This window comes from Lithobates pipiens, unplaced genomic scaffold, assembly GCF_037356315.1.
Source record: "Lithobates pipiens isolate NorthernLeopardFrog02 unplaced genomic scaffold, aLitPip1_a1.2 Scaffold_16, whole genome shotgun sequence".
Classification (NCBI taxonomy): Eukaryota; Metazoa; Chordata; class Amphibia; order Anura; family Ranidae; genus Lithobates; species Lithobates pipiens.
Genome location: NW_027507748.1, coordinates 144,475,145 through 144,497,570, shown reverse-complemented (window position 1 = coordinate 144,497,570; position 22,426 = coordinate 144,475,145). Strand labels below are relative to the sequence as shown.

Below are 22,426 nucleotides of genomic sequence, written 5' to 3'. Positions count from 1 at the left end.
TTGGACTTTTATCTCTAGGCATTTATATTTATGCGATTTTTGTCATATTATTATTTCTATAATTCATGTTGATCACATTTATTATTATTGAAGCGCTACACTGTTTTTACTATTTTACCTGTGGAACTTTGTTTGTTTTTGGTGTTGGCTGCTGTTGTGGCCATTTTTTCACAAACTATAGCGCAGTGTTTTCCCTTTAATTGGATCACCATACAAACCCTGCAGGAATTTGGGTGGCTGTTGAACCTGTCAGTGCTTATACCGACTCAGCAGTTAGAGTACCTAGGCTTACTGCTAGACTCTGTGGAAGTGAGTTTTTCTCCCTTCAGACAGACTGCAGACTCAGAGCCGCAATAAAGCTGCACTTTTGCATGCAAGTCCTGGGCCTCATGGTGGCCTCCTTCGATGCAGTACAGTATGCCCAGTTTCACACCACTGTCTTGCAGAAGGAGATATTGACAAAACGGCACAAATCTCCTTTATCCCTGACTCGGCAGATTTGGGTGAGCCAGTCAGGGACTACCTGCTCTGGTGGCTGAGGTCCCTGGCACTTCAGTCTGGGAAGTCATTCCTACTTCTGCATTGGACCATGGATGCCAGTCTGACTGGCGTACTGGGAGTACAGTTGACCCAGGGCCTCTGGTCGGGGGAGGAATCTAAGTTGCCAATCCAATGTGCTCGAGCTCCGAGCGATCAGGCTATGCCTCTCCACATGGTCGACAAGATTAAGAGGGCATCCGATCAGGATCCAGTCAGACAACACCACGGCAGTGGCATATGTCAACCATCAAGGAGGAGCAAGAAGCTCAGCTGCAGCACAGGAGGTCACTCACATCCTTCAGTGGGCAGAGCGACATGTACTGGCCTTTTTGGCTATTTACATTCCAGGAGTAGAAATCTGGCAGATGCACTAAGTTGCCAGATGCTAGACCCAGGAGAATGGGCATTGCATTCGGAGGTGTTCAGGCTGCTGTGCCTGCGGTGGGGCACACCAGACGTGTATCTCCTGTCTCAATTGGGAGGTGCTGAGATTCGTATCCAGGACAAGAGATCCCTGGGCAGACACGTGAGACGCGCTGGTGGCTCCATGGGGTCAGTACTGTCTGCTCTACGCCTTTCCTCTGCTAAAACTGTTACCATGTCTGCTCTGCAGAGTGGAGGCAAAAGGGATTCCTGTGATGCTGATTGCCGCAGATTAGCCTTGGCGTCCCTGGTACGCCGACCTAGTACGCCTGTTTGCGGACACTCCCTGACAACCACCGTTGCGAGAAGACCTTCTGTCTCAAGGTCCGATTCTCCATCCTGCTTTACCATTGCTGGTTTTAACAGCATGGCTGTTGAGAGCCAGGTGCTAAGGAACTGGTGCCTGTCAGACTCTGTGATTTCAACTATGTTGAGGGCACGAAAATCTTCTTCTCGGAAGATATACCATCGTACCTGGAAGGCCTACATCTCCATGTGTGAGAAGGGGTGGCGTCCACGCACCTCTTCTTCAGTTTCCAGGATCCTGCTGATCCTATAAAGAGGCGTAGACCAGAAATTGGCTTTAAGCATCATTAACCACTTCGCGTCCGCCCTATAGCCAAAAGACGGCTACAGAACAGACGCTAACTGCCGGGAGGGCGTCCCTGGACGACGTCCTGTTTACTTCGCGCTGTCGCAGGCGCACATTGGAGGTTCTGTTGGCCATGTCCCTTGGACACAGCCAATCACAGATCGTGCTAAATGGCCAATCACAGCAGCCAGTTGGCACTCGATCGGCCTGTCCAATGAGCTGTCATCTCATACGTAAACATATGAGATCATCTCTCATCGCCGGCTCTACCTCCTCACACAGATAACATGTGAGGAGGGAGAACTTCTGTGCTGCAGCGTCAGCGAGTACAAACGCACACATGGCCATCTGTTCCCTGTGCCATGTGGCCGTGCCATATATTCCATCTGTCATCGGTGTCACGTCATTGTCCTGGTGCTCCAGGGCCTTCAAAAGTGTAATAGGTAGTCAACAAGTTAGATGTGTAACTTGTGCTCCTAGAACACGTGATGGTGCTCCCTGCATGTTGGGCCTCTCTAAGTATCCAGGCTGTGAAAGTCCCACATATGTGGTATCGTAATACTAAGGAGGAGTTGCAGAATGTATTTTGGGGCATTATTTGTGGTATACACATGCCACATGAGATAAATAACCTATTACAATGACACTTTTGTGGGAAAAAAAACAAAAAAAAAATCTTCGTTTTGCAAAGAATTGTGGGAAAAAATGACAACACCAAAAACCTTACTATGCCTCTTATGAAATACTTTGGAATGTCTACTTTCCAAAAAAGGGTCATTTGGAGGGTATCTGTACTTTCCTGGCTTGTTCGGGTCACAAGAAATGAGAGGCCACCAGTACATCAGGTGTGATCAATTTTTGATTCGCACCACAGCTTGTGGACTCTCTAACTTTCACAAAGACCAAATAATATAAACTAATTTGGGTTATTTTTACCAAAGATATGTAGCAGTATAAATTGTGGCCAAAATTTATGAAGAAAAATTAATAATTTGCATAATTTTATCACAGAAACAAATGTTTTTGTTTTTCAAAATTTTCAGTCTTTCATTTTATAGAGCAAAAAAATTTAAAATAAAATAAAAACCTAGAGGTGATCAAATACCACCAAAAGAAAGCTCTATTTGTGGGGAAAAAGGGACAAAATTCACTTGGGTAGTGTTGCATGACTGAGTAATTGTCAAAGTGTGAGCACCGAAAGCTGAAAATTGGCCTGGGCAGGAGGGGTGTTTTAAGTGCCCAGTAGGCAAGTGGTTAAGGGATATACAATTGGTCCAGCATGTAGTCCCTCTGGTGCGTCCACCTTTGCCCCCGTGGCATCTGAACCTGGTGCTATGGCGCTTCAGAAACCGCTGTTTGAGAACATCCGGGAAATTCCTCTGTTGACTCTTTCCCAGAAAGTGGTCTTCCTAGTGGCCATTACATCGGCCAGGAGGGTTTCGGGAACGGACGGCCCTGTCTTGCATCTGGTTATCCATAAGGAGAAAGTGGTGTTGCGCCCGCAGCCTTTTCTATAAAAAGGTGGTTTTGGCGTTTCACATCAATAGACATTGTGTTACCATCTCTGTGTCCTAAATCAACACATCCTAAGGAGGTGGCCCTTCATTCCCTGGACGTGGTCCGGTCTCTAAGGGTATATTTTGTCTTTCACGGCTCCCTTTCGGAAGTCGGACTGTTTGTTTCGGTAGCTGGTCCGAAAAAAAGGTATGGCGGTCTCGTCGGCCACCATTTCCAGGCGGATCAGACAGATTGTGTTACAGGCCTATGCCTTGAAGGGGCAGGTGCCCCCTTCCTGTCGCGGCCCATTCCACCAGGGCAATTGGAACTTCTTGGGCTTTCCGACATCAAGCGTCAGCCTCTCAACTGTGTAAGGCGGCGACTTGGTCGTCCGTTCACACCTTTACCAAATTCTACAAAGTGGATGTAAGCGCATGTTCGGATGCATGCTTTGGCCGCAAAGTTTTGCAGGTGGCCGTGTAATGTTGCAATTCTGCACTTTCTTCTGTTTAAAGAAACTGTTAATTTTGAGTATTAATGCACTGTTGCATTTGTTGACCACAAGTTCAGAATCTGTTAGTTATGGGCGGCACAGTGGTGTAGTGGTTGGCGCTCTCACCTAGCAGTAAAAAGGGTCGCTGGTTCGAATCCCAACCACGACACTACCTGCCTGGAGTTTGCGTGTTCTCCCTGTGCCTGTGTGGGTTTCCTCCGGGTACTCCGGTTTCCTCCCACACTCCAAAGACATGCAGGTAGGTTAATTGGCTTCTGTCCAAAATTGGTCCTAGTATATATGAACCTTGGATGGTGGGCCCCTTCAGGGTACGGACTGATGTGAGTGTGCAATGTACAGGGATAGGGACAGTTGTAGACACACACTCAGGTTGAACTGGATAGACTGGTGTCTTTATTCAGCCTTGCTAACTATGGTGACTACCCTGTTGGGGAGCACCGTTGGTTGGTGAAGTTTTTATTGCTGTTCCCACCCCTCGTTATGACATTGTTTGAGTATGTGTGTATCTACGGTGAGATTATTGGAGCTGTGTCCATCAATGAACAAAAGCGAAAATGGGATTTTTGTACTTGCCGTAAAATCGTTTTCTCTGAAGTTCATTGACGGACACAGTACCCTCCCGTCCTATTGATTTTACGTTCTACTGCTTGTTGACTTGCTGAGCTGCAGGAAACAGGCTGAGGGGTTATTACCAGAGGGACTGCCCCTGGGCGGAACTGTAACGTTCTGTTTTTTCACTTGTATTACATGTTCTGCCTAGTCCTCTCCTGAAGGTGGCGTAATAACCCTACGGTCAAGATTACTGGAGCTGTGTCCATCAATGAACTTCAGGGAAAAATATTTTACAGTGAGTACAAAAATCCTATTTTTATCGTCTTATGTAATCTAATTTTTGGAAATACTGAATTTTGGGTTTTCAGTAGCTGTAAGCCCAAATCATTAAAATTAAAGCAAGAAATGCTGGAAATATATCACTCTGTGTGTAACGCATCTGTATAAAATGTTTTACTTTTTGAACTGAATTACTGAAATTTACTACGTGATATTAAAATTTTATGAGCTACACCTGTACATATGTTGGTCGGAAAGTGTCCCTTTCCCTTTAGATCCCTTTGGCTGGGGTGCATGGGAAGTCGCTAACCACTCTTCTGATGGTTGCAGAGAACCTGGTTAAAGCTGGGATAACCTTGGTTCGTTTTTTTTTTTTTTTTATCTTGCTCCAAATTTAATCACTAGAGCATCTTTTGTAGTGCTAGTGCACCTGGGCAAACCAAGCATTACTGTGCCTGCATAAGACCAGCCCTTTTTTTGCCTGTGTTGCCTCAGTCAAGGAGGTTACTGCAATTGTGCCCCCAGATACTGCCTGCTATCTCCTGAAGGCAAATTACAAACCGCTATTATTGCAATATTTGGCCCTAACCATTTTCCCTTTCCCTTATACTGCTACAGAGGTTTACAGGCCTGCCAGATCAGAATTGCAACGAAATAAGGAGAGGTAGTTCATCCATTCCAGGCCCCAATACCTTTTCGTGTGATAGTTGTCTTCATTTTGACTCGCTGCCTCTTCTCCCCATTTGAAGGGCCTATAAACCACACCAGCTTCCTCTTTTCTATCTAGAGAAGACTTTTCAGCCACCATGGCATATTTTGTGGGCTGAATTTTTATAACCTTTTTAAGGCCCTTGATAGCCGGGGGCACTCTTTTGCCCCTTCAACCTCCTTTCCTGAATCATTCTTTGATTTTCGCCTTTTGAGTCACACAGTAACTGAAGGGGAATTTGCAGCTGAGGAGGATCCCTCTCCTTCTGAGGTATCAGATTAGGATGAACTACCTACTACAGAGTTCATCCAACCTGAAGGATACTAGCTACTCTTCTTAATGGTGTACTCTTTCTCAGATTTGGAGCAGCCGGAGTCTGCTCACACAAGATGGGGTCCCTTAAATTCCCTAAACCAGGTAAGACCTTCTCTGTCCACTCACTGGTCAAACTTTTCTTGTATGGGGACTGGCTTCACGCAAAGAAGATTCCGCCAAAACATTTTGCCCATTAAGGAAAATTTCATAAGAGGTCACTTCCTATAGTAGATCCTGCTATTACTAGTCTTAACTAGATCCTCATGGCCTCTATAGAGGACAATCTCATTCAATAAAAGAGAGGATGGAAGTCCTCTCAAGATTTTTCTTCTTGGCAAGCCCTACTATGTAAAATGTAGTTCTATCCACATGTACAGGATTATCTGGTTTAAATGCAGGTCAGCTGAGCTTCCTTGCCATAAATGCCTTGAAGAGTTACTACCCTTTGACATCAAACACCTCTTTGGCCTCTCTGCAGATGGGTACCATTGATCAAGGAAATCGGTGATTAAGTGTATGCTCCTTCCCCAGAAGAAAAAGGCTTGCACCTCTACCAGTAGATCTTCCACATCTGCAATTAGGAAGGTTTTCTCTCCTCCCTCAGTCTTCTTCTAATGGCAAGTCTAAAGAACGTATTTTTGTAAAGACATGGTTCTGCAAGCCACGACTGGTGCCAAGGATTTCTCACTGCGAACGGTGCTCCCACTTCTCAAAGTAGGAGGTGACTGTTGGCCTTCTGGTCCCAAAAAAATCTCAAGCCTCGGTTCAGCATGCCATTTCCAAGGTCTACAAACTGGAGCTTCACACTCTGCCTCCTCCCTTCTTAATGTTTTCAACTTGTCTCCTTCCCCCAACAAAGCTGGTGGATCTGTTTGTTGCTGTCCAGCAGCTCTGGTCTCGGGATAATTAGCCCGTACCAACAACTGAACACTTTTATGGTTCCTACTCAAACCTTCCTACGGTTCCCAAAAGTGAGTCTGGCCCATTCTGGATATGAAGTGTTTCAGCTTGTTCCAATAAGTTTTTTTGCATGATAAATGACCAAGATGGTCATTACCTCCTGTCTTTCATGGGATTTTGTGACCTCAATAGACATGCAAGAATGCATCATAAATGTGAGGATAACATTCTAGTTTCCAGGCTTGAGTAATTGCATCAGTTAACATCCATTAGTCCGACATCTCCCAGGCTAACAGCCCATCAGGCTTATTAACATATTATAAACTAGTTTAGCCTGCAGAAAGGAGAATTCACATTTCTGACTGAATAGCCATCACTGCAGAGTCAAATTCATAAATAATTCATAATTCTGGGGATGGTCAAGGTACATTAATATGGGGCATTCAGCCTTGTCAACCAATTACCATCATTTTAAGACTAAGTATATCGATATTGCTAAGTGGTGTACATGTTATCCCTTTTTAGGATTCCACACACATTTGATTTATCAAGACTAGGCCTGATAAATTTGTGAGAGCGCGATGCATGATAAAATATGGACTTCCAGATTGTAGCATTGAAACTGTTGGTACACCAAGAAAACGATTTCAGCAATGGTATTTTGGCTACCATTAAACACTCCACCCTCCTACCCTTTGATTAGTCATGTAATTTCTTTAAACGCCATCTTCAGGGACCAGAAAACAGGGCTGCAACAGAAGCTAAACAGCCCTCCTTTTCTATTAAAACAGTCATTTTTAGGGTAAATGTTTCTGATACCCCAGATCAACTTTATGCTTTTGCAGTGGTTCTCAACCTCAGTCCTCAAGTAACCCCAACAGGCCATGTTTGAGGTTTTCCTTTAATTTGCATAACTGCTTTAAATAAATTTCAATGATATGGTATTGGTAAGAGCTCTTTTATCTAAGGGAAGTTTCCAAAACCTGCCCCGTTGGGGGTACTTGAGGACTGAGGTTGAGAACCACTGTTGAACTAAACTTTTCCAGAACCCAGGACTTTAGTGTTCCGTAGGCGATGGGTCTTTTCTTTTTCTTTCTTTTCTTTTTCTTTCTTTTCTTTCCCTTTTTCTTTTTCTTTTTCTTTTTCTTTTTCTTTCTTTTTCTTTCTTTTTCTTTCTTTTTCTTTCTTTTTCTTTCTTTTTCTTTCTTTTTCTTTCTTTTTCTTTCTTTTCTTTCTTTTCTTTCTTTTCTTTCTTTCTTTCTTTTTTTTTCTTTTCTTTCTTTTCTTTCTTTTCTTTCTTTTCTTTCTTTTCTTTCTTTTCTTTCTTTTCTTTCTTTTCTTTCTTTTCTTTCTTTTCTTTCTTTTCTTTCTTTTCTTTCTTTTTTTCTTTCTTTTCTTTCTTTCTTTCTTTTCTTTCTTTTCTTTCTTTTCTTCCTTTTTTTTTCTCCTGACACATTTCAAAATCTGACTGCTTTATTGCCCCGTGTTACCTCAGGGACCATGCCTGGACCCCACTATGTGGGCAGCCTGTAATGTTTGCTTCTGGCACTGGATCGTGCATTAGGCACTCACCTTGGTGTGAAGTTGGTTGCAGAGTGCTTTACGGGTCCAGGGTACTGGTCTAATTTCCATGGTTCAGTGACCCAAAAACACCTTTAAGGGTATGCCCACTGTGACGGGCAAAGCCTGGACTGCTAGTAGGCCCCACGTTGCAGTTAAGGTATGACATGGCTTCCTTGTATGTTGACACCAGTTCTTGGCTTTTGATAAGCTATAAGGAAGTGCGTACACATAAAGCAGAAAAAAACTATCTGAGAAGCACAAACTAAAAATGCTAATTAATTTTTTAATATTCACAGCAAAGCTACCCATCCATTCATGTCTCCATGTTTTATTCTGTTGAGAAACACCCTCCTAGCATTTCTACTTGCAGCCACCTTTAAGTGGTTGTAAACCCTTACAAACCACTTTGACTTACAGCTAAGCCTAGATTAAGGCTTACCTGTAGGTCCAAGAAATATCTCCTAAACCTACACGGTTTAGGAGATATTTACTAAAAGGTAGCGACAGCTTCGGCACACTATCGCAGTTAGCAGCATGCCGCTGCTAATGGCGATATGCTGTTAGTGGTGGCTCCCATGCGCGGGAGTTGCATTGCTGCTCCGGCGCTGTGAGTGGCTGGATCAGCGATACCCGGAAGAAGATGGCCGCTCTCCACACTACAGGGGACAGCAGTGACATCGCTGGCTCCTCTGTCAGGTAAGTGACACATAATGGCCTACTATGTGATGCCTAGTAGCCCATTATGCTTTACCTTTACAGGGAGACAAAGAGGAAGTAAACCCATTAGGGTTTACTTCCTCTTTAAGTATGGGCAGATGATTCATGTAACATTTACTCCCAGGAATCTATCTGCCCTTAGCTTAAACATGCAGGCAGGAGAGTGTGCTTGGCTGCGAAAACCACTCCTCCAGATGAAAGAAAAAAGTGCCCATGATTAGGCGAGTTTTACATTAATGTGTAAAGGTTTCTCAGCACAAGCAACTTAAAATTGATTACTTTTTTTTTTTTCTCCTAATATCAGGACTTCATCAAAGAAGGATGAAGTAAGTGCTTCAGACTTCCTGGCTGACGTATTCCCACCAATCTTTTTAGCTGAAGCTTCACTCGGCATGTTGCTGCACTACTTCTGCCAAGTATTACCAATACACAGGAACACAGTCCGCACCTAGGTTTTAGGGGCTCCCATATGCAGACTGCACACCTTTGTTTGTACCAACTGGGGATCCCTCACTTGGCAATGGCAGATCGCAGGTGCAAGAGACCTGAGACAAAAGGGCTAAATAACATGTGTCCTGCACATGGCCTACAGGAAACTCAATATACCACTCAGAACAATATCTGTTGCTTTGCCCTAGAGCAGGGTTCTCCAAACTATGGCCCTCCAGTTATTCAGAAACTACAATTCCCATCATGCCTAATCATGTCTGTAAATGTCAGCGTTTTACAATGCCTCATGGGATGTGTAGTTCCGCAACAGCTGGAGGGCCATAGTTTGGAGATCCCTGTCTAGAGCAATGTCCTATTATGACATCGCTCTACCCTCTTGTGATTCTAGCTACCTCTCAGCTACGCACCAAGAAGGCCTGTCTGGCAAAATATTTCTCTACAACTAAAAATCCTGCTCAGGAATCTGAGGCAGAACCTCCTTTACTTGAGGAAGTTATGTAGGGAAATATAAAGGACCCTGATTTTATAACAGAGACCTCCGAGGATTTTCCTTCATCCACTCTCTAGCAATACACGCTAAACTGAGCAGGTGCAGCCTGTCCCCTGGCTCTGTAAATATCAAGTTATTTTTTTGGAGACTGTGAAAGAGGAGGATCAGAGAGACAGGATCAAACGCCCTTTATACACAATGCAAAGGATTAACCCCTTAGGTTCCACAGTGAGTATAACAAGCATGCTTTACTGCATATACAGACTAATTTTACTGTTGGGGGTTTAGAAACACTTTAACCTGGCAAGGCCATATTCAATCATTTCCATATCAGACCTTTTATCTATGCTATGTATGTGGTGAAGCATCCTGATATGTACTGATATTATTTTGTGTACAAGCTTGGCAGTCTACATAGGATGAATTGTTCTGCATAAGTAATACTATGTTGGTTACCTAACTGGAGCCAACCAGACAATTGTGTGGAGAAGCTTGTGTCCTATTGTTGTAAAACAGTACATCTTATGTTTTCATCTACAGATGTGGCAGTGGGACTCTTAACATCTTGTTTATCTGAAGCCATTGAATTTCTTTCCAAAAATCATATGTTGATCGGCGAGATTTTTGATCTATTGGCACAGGGTGAAGCATCAAGAGGTACTTTGTTATATTTCTTAATACCTATATGACAACTCGTGCCCTTCAAAACTTACTTTGAACTGTGATTTGTAGGTGACTGGGCCACAGCAGCAAGAAATCTTAAAAAAAGTGTTCAGATTGTGACACAGCGTTATGGGGCCTCCAGTTTAGAAGTTGGACATGAATTATTTAAGCTGGCCCAGATCCTTTTTAATGGGTAAGTACTGTGAGGATACAATAATTTGGCATTTGTTTTATATGTTGGAATTTACCATGTATGGTTTCCATTTTAGGTGCAATGTGGCAGATGCAATGAGTACTATTGCGAGAGCCCAGCATATACTTTGCTTGCATTATGGACCTGATCATTGCTTAGTCCAAGAACTGCATGAAATGAAGACTTGTCTGCTAGAGCTCCCTGGAATGGATGGTTCACTGGAGAGCCCAAGCCACAGCTAGGGATTAAAACGCCCGACTTGGACTGTAGTCAAATCTTTAAAGTAATGCTGCTTTAAATAAGGCTGAACCAATTCTACAAGTTGGGGATATGGCATATAAAAAAAAATTACTACTTCCAATACTTAGATCGGTTATTCTGAAAACAAACATTTAACAGGCACTTCTGGAAAAAACACTTAGCCATGCTCGCGCCAATCTAAACCGTGGTAATCTCCTGTTCTGTTAGCAATTCAAAAATATTATGTTGACCATACACAGTCTTAAATATATTTATCTTCACTGGTTGCTATAGGTCAGTGATGGTGAACCTTTTTTGGGACCGAGTGCCCAAACCAACACAAAACCAACTGCTTTTTTTTTTTTTTCCCATTGTGGAGCGGCTCTATGAAAAAGGTATGCATCGGTCAGTGCAGGGATCGGCATGGACCAAGGCTGTGGTGAATCTTTTGCAAAGTACAGACCTTAGTGAAGGACACCAATGTTCATTTCAAATTAAAACCATCAAAAAAAAACACTGTCCTCTCTGGCCTAGTTCTACAGGTACAAATACGTTTAAAATAACATTTATATAAAGACTTCTCATGGTGTACAGTTATATGCGGAGTGTATAGCACAGTGTAGGGTGGAGTATAAGGAAACGCCAACTTGTGTTGCTGAGCCTCAATCCAATGAATGAAATTGGCAGGCCAGAAAAAGTAAGGTTGGGGAGGAAAGGACTCCACACTGCGTGCGTATAACTTACTCTGCTGCACCGCCACTCAGGCTCATACAGTTGGCTCCTTAGGCTTGACTCGCTGCCTTCCAGTTCTATCTACCACCATGAGGCCTGCAACCCATGCTGCCTGACACTGCACCCTCCCTCAGAGAGATCACTCCACAGCAGGAGTCAGGGCTCCACTAGAGTGGACTGTGCCTCGGCCGGACGGATCTACAGACAGCCCCTATGTCGGAAAGAGACTGAGCAGTGCAGTGACGAGCCGGGTCATAAAGTACATTAAAAAGTCTGCAGTGGCCGCGGAGGATACTCCTGGCCTGCCCAGAGAGGGATTTGCGTGTGAGCTGCGGCATGCATGCCACAGGTTCGCCATCACTGCCAAAGGTAATGCCACCATTTTCTTGAGCAAGCTTTTAAAATGAAAACCATTATTTCATAACAGATGTGTAGTTGGATAGCTGCATCTGTCAGCACTTGGAAACTCCCAGGACACACAGGATGTTAATGTATCTTTGTGAAACAACTGTTAAGAGAACATTCTTGACTAATTAGACTTGTTATACCATCTACTGAAGGTGCTATTCCCTGTGCATTAATTATTTTAATAAACTACACCGCTCCAAGACTGGGTTATTATTCCATTGATGGAATGAAGCAAGAGACCTGATTCCTGAGCAATAAGTAATGTACTTTATTGCAATGGATTGTTCTGGCATATAGCAGAGGAGAAGAGCTCAGCTGGGACCTCACCACTTTGAAGAAATAGAATGATATAACAGAAAACTAGTTCAGCTAAATGGAATACAAAGTTATTCTATATTTTTCTCAAAGATACAAGGCAAGCACTCAATTGGAAGATGAGGATTATTTTTTTTCTTATACATCTCTTGAATGGCACCCAACAAATTATATTTTTATTTATTTTTTTCCCTTATGTTCATTGAAATAAAGCTGCCTTTGTGATTTCCTTAGCAGATATATACAGACTCAATTAAGGCAAGTAGTAGATATTCTTTTAGAGGATGCAGATATAACGCAATTCTAGATATGATGGGGCTATTTGATAAAGAGACCTACAGACATATAACAAAGGCCCAAAAATTAAGTTGCCTAAAACAGCAAGTTTTTATGAATCCTTGGAACAGGAATGTTCTGGAGTAAAGAGTTACTGGTTTAGACTTTAATTAATAGTTATTACTACTTAAACCTAAACCAACAGGCATTTTCAATAAGGCAACTATGCAATGGGCCTTGATCTGTAGCAGCCAACCAGAAATCATTTATATTGGCTGTAGTAAAGTCTGAATGTTATGGGCTCTTTGCACACATTGTTCCTTGCACTGTTTTTTTTTTTTTTTTTTTTTTTTTTAAATCAACTATGTATGCTTGCTGTTTTCTGTTTTAATATGCTATCTATCTATCCAATATCCAACCAGATGTCTAATCTATTTAAAACTAGTTTTGTACAGGGCAGTGAGGGAGAATCTGAGGCTGAACTCAATGTGCCTAACCCAATTCAGGGGATCTCTAGTTGTTTCTGATTAGTGGGCAAGAGTACTCAACCAGTTTATCCTTTTGGCTGCCAATAGAATCCATAATTCATTCAATTTTATATCATTTTGCATAAAATGCAGCAAGATTAGCGAGAAAGTCCTTTAGGATTCATTACTTTTCCAATGAACAGGAGTGCACCATTATCATCAGCACGAAGTACAAAGATGAATGGGTGATCCAAATGGAACTCTAGAGGGAAGTGATTGATCTGCTTGGGATCCACTTTTGGTGCTTCCTCTCTTCCATCTTCACTTAGTTCCATTGCAACCTTGTGAACAGCCTGTGTGAGCTTCACAGATTTTGAAGAAATTTTACTGAAGTCTGGAGCTGAGAAGAGTGGCTGGAGTTCTAAACAAAATAAAAATGACATTAGACCAAACATGGATACATGGTGACATGTTTTGCTGTTTTGTATTGTTTAAATAAAAATGAATAAACATTAATAAAATTTCTCTATGTAGCACTTCACATTCTGGGTCAGATTAAGCTAAACTGTAAAGAGGCCACAATGCAGAATTTTGCTCCTCAAACTTTACTTTGCTCATCAGGCTGGCTGACTATACATTCTACAATTTTCTTGTACACTTTTCCTTTAGATTTACCAAAACCATATAGTATGAGGTCAAACCTATACTTTGCATACAAATTAATCAGGCAAGCCCTTGCATCACATAGAGGTAAATCAAAAGGAAATTGAACAAAAAACATTGTGTGATGTATGGCCAGCTTTACTGCACTTTGTCTTGTCCAGACAAAGTATAATTTACCCATTTATACCATAAGTCATTAAATATTTTGTTTGTTCATTTAAAACGGTCCCCTGAACTCTGTTCACATTTAGTAGCCACAGGCAAGAAGTCTGTTGAATTGGAGTTTCAATTGGTTCTGCCTTCTTGTTACAATGAGAGGAGTAGATTTCAACGCAGGAGGACTTAGAGGGGGACAGAGTTCAAACTAATGTTCTGGACACTAGTAGTCCAAAAACAAGAGAAGTGACATGGTGTCTATATAGGGTAGTTCTGTCTATATTGTGCATCTTTATGGTACAGCACAGTAGGAGTATTTGCACATTATAATAGGAATTGCATCTAGCATCCAATTAGGTTTTGTACATCATGTGTAGAAATTGGCTATGGGGAATCTATTTATAATTCGGACACATGCCTCCAATTTTTTTACATGGAGCCCAAGAATTTGTAATTTGATTACAGTTCAAGATAATGTGTAAAACACCATCAAGAGAATATATAATCAGCACAGATTTCAAAACACCCTATAATAATAATAATCAGTTTTACTTGCTCCAGATTCCTCAAGTGTGTTCTGAATTCAGCCGTTACTGATACATTTCAGTTTGACATGTAGATGGAGGAACCAATTTCAAATATTTTATAGGTTTCAGAGGAGGTTACGATTTTCACACTTATTGCATGGACAGTGAATCACTATCTATTTTAACAATTCTGTATGCTATACCATTTGCCTTAATCTTTTGATCCTATGTTACCACATATCAATGAAACTAGTAGATCTTTTGATTAGTGTTAACATGGACAATGCAATGATATTAAAGTGGTTGTAAACTTAAGACACAAAATGTGAACAAAGCATATGCCTCTATAGTGTGTACTTGTCTCAATTAAGAGCACCAAGTGTAATTTGTTTGCTGCTTAATTCCTCTATCAGCATGAATCACTTCTGACAAGTGTTCCTGACACCAAGAGGAACAAATTGACAGGGGAGGGATCTCCAGCTCATTGACAGCCTCATGTCTGTTCCTGTGTGCTGTCTGAAGCGGGGAGGGTGGGGGGCTTCCCTGATCTCAGAGCTCTCCTCCCTGTGCTCAGCAGAGTGTAGCTTCAGCTCTCTGCTTTCTTTTCCCTTAACTCTGACAAGCTTTATAAATTCTGGACTTTGAATAGATGTAGGGAAGACAGGCGATACATAGATGAAACCCATCCTTCTACATAAGTTGTAGCTTTTTATCCACCAGAGGCCCTTTGCTTCCCTGGGTAAATCTAAGGGTTTACAATGACTTTAAAGCAAAGTGCCACCGAAAAAAAAAAAAAAAAAAAAAACTTTTAAAATAAGGACACTTGCCATGTCCTCACCCGAAGCCGACCTGTCCCTCAGCTCCCGGGTGCAGGCTCCAGTATCTTCATTAAGGGAATCTGGAAGTGAAGCCTCGCTGCTTCACAGCCTGGTTCCCTACTGCGCATGCGTGAGTAGCGATGTGCATTTTGAGTGGTCCCTGCTGTCTTCTAGGACTTGTGTCTCTCCCAGAAGACAGCGGGAGGGACCAGACATGGCGTAGATTGCTGTGGACTCTGCAGTGATCTTTTGCCAGAAGTGAGGGCAAATACCTGTATTAGACAGGTATCTGCTTGCCCAAGGTCTGAGTACTGTACCTTGTGAAATGAGACCCTTCTGTATTTAAGCAAGTGCTGTGAGGAGTTGAACACCAGGTATAACAGGTACCATGTGACATAGTTTAACCAGTTGCCGACCGCCGCACGCCGATGTACGTCGGTACAATGGCACGGGCAGGCATAAGGACATACATGTACGTCCCTTGCCTCCCGCGGGTCGGGGGCCCGATTGGGCCCCCGCCCGGTGCCTGTGGCGGTCGGTATTCGTTCGGGAGCGATCCCGGACGAGGGGACGGCCATTCATTCATGGCCACCCCCTCGCGATCGCTCCCGACGAATAGAAATCCCCGGTGACATCACTTCCTCTCCTGTAATGTAAACACAGGAGAGGAAGTGATGTATTCTCTCCTCCGTGTCGGTATTTTTCGTTCCGACACGGAGGAGAGCAGATCAGTAAGTTGCACCAACACTCTACACACACAGTAGAACATGCCAGGCACACTCACACCCCCCCTTTACCCCCCCGATCACCCCCCCAATTACCCCTGCCCCCCAGTCACAGTGACACCAATGTCATTTTTTTTTTTTTTTTTTTTTTTTTTTTTTGCATTGGTGTCATTTGTGACTGTAATAACTGTTAGGGCAGTTAGAGTTAGCCCCCTTTAGTTCTAATGTACCCCCCTAACCCCCCCAATAAAGGTTTAACCCCGTGATCGCCCCCCGTCGCCAGTGTCACTAAGGCTGGGTTCACATTGCAGCGGTTTATGAGAACGAATGTGATTCGCACTGCAGTGCAAATCACATTCGATCTCTGTGCGATTCGAGTTCAGCCATTCGCCGCACCCGCCACACCCGCCGCAAATTCGCACGGGACCCTTTTTTTGGCCCGCAGCAGAATCGGATCGCATGGGTGTTCACACCATGCGATCCGAGTTTGCAGATCGCACTGCGATATGCGAACTGATCTGGGGGTGTCAGTAACATTTCACTGACACTCCCAGCAGTTCGCATAGGGCAGTGTGAACTGCCGCCGGGAGGCATGCGATGCGGGAACCCGCCGCGGATTCGCGGCGTTTCCGCATCGCTCCAGTGTGAACCCAGCCTAATAAGCGATAATTTTTCTGATCGCCGTATTAGTGTCACAGGTGACGCTAGTTAGGCAGGTAGGTATTTAGGTTCGCCGCAGCTTTTTATAGCGCCAGGGACCCCCATATACTACCGCATAAAGCCCCCTGATTGCCCCCTAGTTAACCCTTTCACCAGTGATCACCATATAACTGTTACAGGTGACGCTGGTTGGTTAGTTATTTTTTTATAGTTTCAGGGCACCCGCCATTTATTACCTAATAAAGGTTTAACCCCCTGATCACCCGGCGGGTGTCATTTGTGACTAATAACTGTTAGGGCAGTTAGGGTTAGCCCCCTTTAGTTCTAAGGTACCCCCCTAACCCCCCCAATAAAGGTTTAACCCCGTGATCACCCCCCGTCGCCAGTGTCACTAAGGCTGGGTTCACATTGCAGCGGTTTATGAGAACGGATGTGATTCGCACCGCACTGCAGTGCAAATCACATCCGATCTCTGTGCGATTCGAGTTCAGCCATTCGCCGCACCCGCCGCAAATTCGCACGGGACCCTTTTTTTGGCCCGCAGCAGAATCGGATCGCATGGGTGTTCACACCATGCGATCCGAGTTTGCAGATCGCACTGCGATATGCGAACTGATCTGGGGGTGTCAGTAACATTTCACTGACACTCCCAGCAGTTCGCATAGGGCAGTGTGAACTGCCGCCGGGAGGCATGCGATGCGGGAACCCGCCGCGCATTCGTGGCGTTCCCGCATCGCTCCAGTGTGAACCCAGCCTAATAAGCGATCGTTTTTCTGATCGCTGTATTAGTATCACAGGTGACGCTAGTTAGGCAGGTAGGTATTTAGGTTCGCTGCAGCTTTTTATAGCGCCAGGGACCCCCATATACTACCGCATAAAGCCCCCTAATTGCCCCCTAGTTAACCCTTTCACCAGTGATCACCATATAACTGTTACAGGTGACACTGGTTGGTTAGTTATTTTTTTATAGTTTCAGGGCACCCGCCATTTATTACCTAGTCTCACTAGTGTACCCCTAAATTTAGGGGTGTCTACTTTCCAAAATGGGGTCATTTGGGGGGGGTTTGTGCCATCTTGGCATTTTATGGCCTTCAAAACTGTAACGCCCTTAGAAAGCCTGAAGGCGGTGCTTGGTTTTCGGGGCCCCGTACGCGGCTAGGCTCCCAAAAAGTCCCACATATGTGGTATCCCCATACTCAGGAGAAGCAGCAGAATTTATTTTGGGGTGTCATTTCACATATGCCCATGGCATGCATGAGCAATATATCATTTAGTGACAACTTTGTGGAAAAAAAAAAAAAAATTTTTTTTTTGTCATTATTCAATCGCTTGAGGCAAAAAAATAAAATATTCAATGGGCTCAACATGCCTCTTATCAATTTCCTTAGGGGGTCTACTTTCCAAAATGGGGTCATTTGGGGGGGTTTTGTACTGCCCTGCCATTTTAGCACCTCAAGAAATGAGATAGGCAGTCGTAAACTAAAAGCTGTGTAAATTCCAGAAAACGTACCTTAGTTTGTAGATGTGACAACTTTTGCGCAAACCAATAAATATACAATTATTGACTTTTTTTTTACCAAAGACATGTGGCTGAATACATTTTGGCCTAAATGTATGACTAAAATTGAGTTTATTGGATTTTTCTAATAACAAAAAGTAGAAAATATCATTTTTTTTTCAAAATTTGCGGTCTTTTTACATTTATATCGCAAAAAATAAAAATCGCAGAGGCAATCAAATACCATCAAAAGAAAGCTCTATTTGTGGGAAGAAAAGGACGCAAATTTTGTTTGGGTACAACATTGCATGACCGCGCAATTACCAGTTAAAGCAGCGCAGTGCCAAATTGTAAAAAGACCTCTGGTCATTTACCAGCAAAATGGTCCGGTCTGAAAGTGGTTAAACTGTTTTGTAAGGCACTCTAAAATAAAAATTACTTACTCATATCTTGTAATGCACTACCAAGTTCTGCCTCATACTCCAGCTTTAGTTTTGGTAAACTAAGCTTTAGGGTGACTGACTGTAATGCTCGGTCTATATCATGGACAAACTCAGATGTTAGGCCCTCTTCAATCAGTGTAAGATTCTGGGTTACGGTAAGAGGCAGGAAGAACATGATGCTGATTCCTCCACTGAGTGGCAGCTGCATAATCTGGGAACAAGAGAAGAGAAATGAAAGTTCCACATAGTTCCAAACAGTCTTACTTAGTGAAATCTACTGTATTAACCACTTGCCAACCAGGCCAATTCAGGCATTCCTCTCCTACATGTAAAAATAATCTTTTTTTTTTTTTTTGCTAGAAAATTACATAGAACCCTCAAACATTATATATGTTTAGGGTTTTTGTAAAAAAAAAAAAAAAACTATGGCGGCCATTGCAACTTTTTTATCTCCCACGGTATTTGCGCAGCAATTTTTAAAACGTGTTTTTTTTGGGGGGGGGGGAGTTTTGTGCTTTAAAAAAAAAAAAAAAAAAAAAAAAGGTAAAATTTGCCTTTTTTTTTTTGCATAATGTGAAAGATGAAGTTGCGTAAATAAATACTAGATACCTAACATGTCACACTTCAAAATGGCACACGCTCATGGAATGACACCAAACTGCGGTAATTAACACCTTAACGTTTGCCTTTTTTTTTTTTTTTTTTTTTACATTTTCTGGTTGCATATTTTGAGTGGGAGGTCTAGAGCTAGAATTATTGCTCTCGCTCTAACGTTTGCAGCGACACCTCACATGTGTGGTTTGAACAACATTTTCATATGTGTGCAGGACTTGCATATGCATATAAATTTTTTTTTATTATACTTTTAAATTTTTTTGTTTGACACTTAAAAAAAGTGATCACTTTTTATTCCTATTACTAGGAATGTAAATATCCCTTGTAATAGGAATATGGCATGATCGGTCCTATTTACAGTGAGATATGGGGTCAACAAGACCCTACATCTCACCTCCTAGGCTGGGAAGCCTGAAATTAAAAAAATTTTAATAAAACAATTGCCATTCGTTTGAATGCAAGAGGCCGGGCGTCATGTCATAACATCGCCCCCAGCCTCCGATCATAGAGACTCCGGTGACCATCTGGCCCACCGGAAATCTCTACAGTGATCATCCGGGGTTGGTGGATCTGTTCTCCGACTCGCCGATCGCAGCCGGGAGTTGGTAGAAGCTCCAGAAGGGGGGTTGGCGCTGTTAACTTATGGCGAACCTTGGCACTCCAGATATTTTGAAACTACATTTCCCATGATGCTCAACTATACTGCAGCGTGCATGAGCATCATGGGGAAATGTAGTTCCAAAACATCTGGGGTGCCAAGGTTCACCTTAACTGATCTATGGTATTTAGGTGTGCCCTCCCTTAAGTTAATACTACTTTTTAGATGACCCCCCCCCATTGCTTAAGAACACCAACCTATGTCATGCAACGGACAATAAAGAAAATTGGATCTTTGTACTCTGTATAAAGTTATTTTCTCAGAGTCCATTGAGGGACACTTAGTCCATCAACTTTGCCTTTGGACCGCGTACTGCACCTGGCAATATGTGACATGGTAGCAGTTATAGCCTTAAAGGGGCAGTCATTCAATGCATGCATTTTATGTGCCTTCTGTTCATTTCTCTTGTGGGAGGCAGTATAACCCTCCTTTATTTAAATACCATCAAGCTGTGTCCCTCAATGGATTTTCTGGTGAGTATAAAAATCCTGTTTTCTTATCCATTTAGGGCAGGTCTCAAACTGGTGGCCCTCCAGCTGTTGCAAAACTACAAGTCCCATGAGGCATTGCAAGGCTGCCAGTTACAAGCACGATTACCTCAGGCAGAGGCATGATGGGACTTGTAGTTCCACGACAGCTGGAGGGCCACCAGTTTGAGACCCCTGATTTAGGGACATGTAATTTAGAAAATGGGGCTATACTGATGCATACAGGAGAATTGGACACTGCAAACAAAAAAGTTGCGGGCCAGCCCAGAATAATCCCTACTACCAGGGCCAGATTAATAGCATTATGGGCCTGGTCCTGAGGACTTCGTTGGGCCTTTTTTTAGGAATAAATAAAATTAGAAAGCAAACCATTTTTGTTTTAATATAAAGAAATTATTAAAACGCATTAAATTAAAGAGATGAGGTGGGGGAGGGGTGAGAGAGGGTAGCTTAAAGAAGATGTAAACCCTTGATCAATTTTTTTTTTTCTTCTCCTTCCCCTGCAAAGTAAAGATATGATGTGCTAGAATGCATCTCATACTAGCACATTATGTGACACCTGCACACTAATCCTGCGTAGTTCCTGCTTCAGGCCACATCCATATTCACTGCTCTTCCTTTCCGGGACCATGGACTCCAGCTCTGTGACTGTCCAGAGCCGCGTGGGAGCCACTGGTCACAGCACTTGCTACTGAAGAAACGGCACGGGGCACAGTATACTGTAAATATCTCCTAAATGGGCATTTTTAGGAGATATTTACAGTACCTATAGGTAAGCCTTATTCTAGGCTTACCTATAACTACAAAGTGTAAAGGGATGTTTACCTTCTCTAAAAGTAGTAATGTGGGTCTTGTAGCATGCCATGGCAAACTGGGTGGGTCCAAAATGGGGTAAGAGTGGGATGGGCTTAAAGGGGCATAGTTAAACAAAAGCCTTCTTGTAAATATACTGAAATTGCTGTCCCGCAAGCCAGGGTCTCAGGGACATATACAAAGTTCAGCACAATTCTTATTTTAAAAACAAAATCCTGCCATTACTTATGATTTTATGTACACTGAAAATAGAGCCAACACTCCAAACTGTAATCCTTTCTCTGTTACCTCAGGATATCCCCCTTCCCTATCTGCTCACCTTTGCAGTACAGGCTGATGGCAGGCAGGGTATGTTTACGTCCCCAATGTAGGCAGCATTCAGCAATGGTGATGATATACGTATGTATATGCTCCACAATTTACCCATCAATGCTGGGGCAAGGCCAGCCAGTGCCCAAGGCAAAGATACTAAGCTGGGGTTCATTTAAAGCTGTACATGGCTTGAAATGTGGCCAATTCAGCAGGGACTGGGTGAGCTTTGAGTCATGTACAGGCTAGCTTGTTGTACGCAAGTTGATCTATTGATAGTCTTGTGTGTAACCAGCCTGTCAGGTTTTTTCCTAAATGACCAGTGCTGACAGCTATAGCCAGCAGTACTGATCATTGTATTCTGATGGCAGGGAAGGCTGAATAGGGAAAAAAAGAGTAATGCCTGGCCTGCCTTACACGCGCTATAAAGATTATCAATTTCTTGAAAGGCAGGGAGCCTTGTCTTTGACACAGCTGCTAGCAGTTGGGGTCCGTTCACACCAGTGGCCATGCGTTATGGTCCATTTGATGGGTGCCCTCTGTTGTGTTGGTAAAATGCTTTGCGTTGTTTATTGTTATTTTTTTTTTTTAAAAGGAAACATTTAATCTAGTCAACGTTAATGAAAGACCATTCATTGCACTTTATATGCTGTCATGGTGTGCTTTATGCTGCAATTATTATTATTATTATCATTATTCAGGATTTATATAGCGCCAGCAATTTACAATATAAAAAGTAGACAATACAGTTACAATTCAATAAAATACAAGAGGATTAAGAGGGCCCTGCTCAAAAGAGCTTACAATCTAATAGGGTGGGGCAGGTGGTATAAAAGGTTATAACTGTCGGGAATGAGCTGATGGAAGTGGTAGGAGAGCAATAAAAATTTCTCTGTTAAAAATAAAATTTAGCCATGCTGTATTTTTATACAACACACCACAGTTCATGCATGGTGTGAACTGAGCACATAGTAATTGTTTTCTCTCTGTACTGTATGGTGAATGTGCATCCTTCCTAAAAGGTAAGAAAAAGTATATACAAAGCTTGCTAATGTAGTATGGGAGGAATGCACTTAAAATTTGCTGGAAGATGTTTACATTTCATGATATTTTTTTTAATGTTTTTTTTTTTATCATATCTTTACTATGGTGATCATTTTATTCTTGCTCCTGTCACATTTTCAGCTAGAAGATGTTTGCACAAAACACATACTTTCC

General features: G+C 42.7%; 2 protein-coding genes across 2 annotated transcripts in view; one reads left to right on the top strand and one right to left on the bottom strand.

The window, feature by feature from the left end:
- The window catches only part of SMYD4 (SET and MYND domain containing 4), a 91,689-nt gene extending 78,329 nt beyond the window's left edge, over positions 1–13,360 (top strand). The window contains exons 9-11 of the mRNA XM_077480571.1: positions 10,082–10,198; positions 10,274–10,397; positions 10,474–13,360. Coding sequence (XP_077336697.1) covers positions 10,082–10,198; positions 10,274–10,397; positions 10,474–10,639 — 407 coding nt within the window. The 3' untranslated portion in view covers positions 10,640–13,360. The remainder of the gene's footprint in view (positions 1–10,081; positions 10,199–10,273; positions 10,398–10,473) is intronic.
- SERPINF1 (serpin family F member 1) overlaps positions 12,022–22,426 on the bottom strand; it is a 90,623-nt gene continuing 80,218 nt past the window's right edge. Inside the window, exons 7-8 of the mRNA XM_077480574.1 lie at positions 18,326–18,536; positions 12,022–13,256 (exon numbers count right to left, since the gene is read on the bottom strand). Coding sequence (XP_077336700.1) covers positions 12,994–13,256; positions 18,326–18,536 — 474 coding nt within the window. The 3' untranslated portion in view covers positions 12,022–12,993. The remainder of the gene's footprint in view (positions 13,257–18,325; positions 18,537–22,426) is intronic.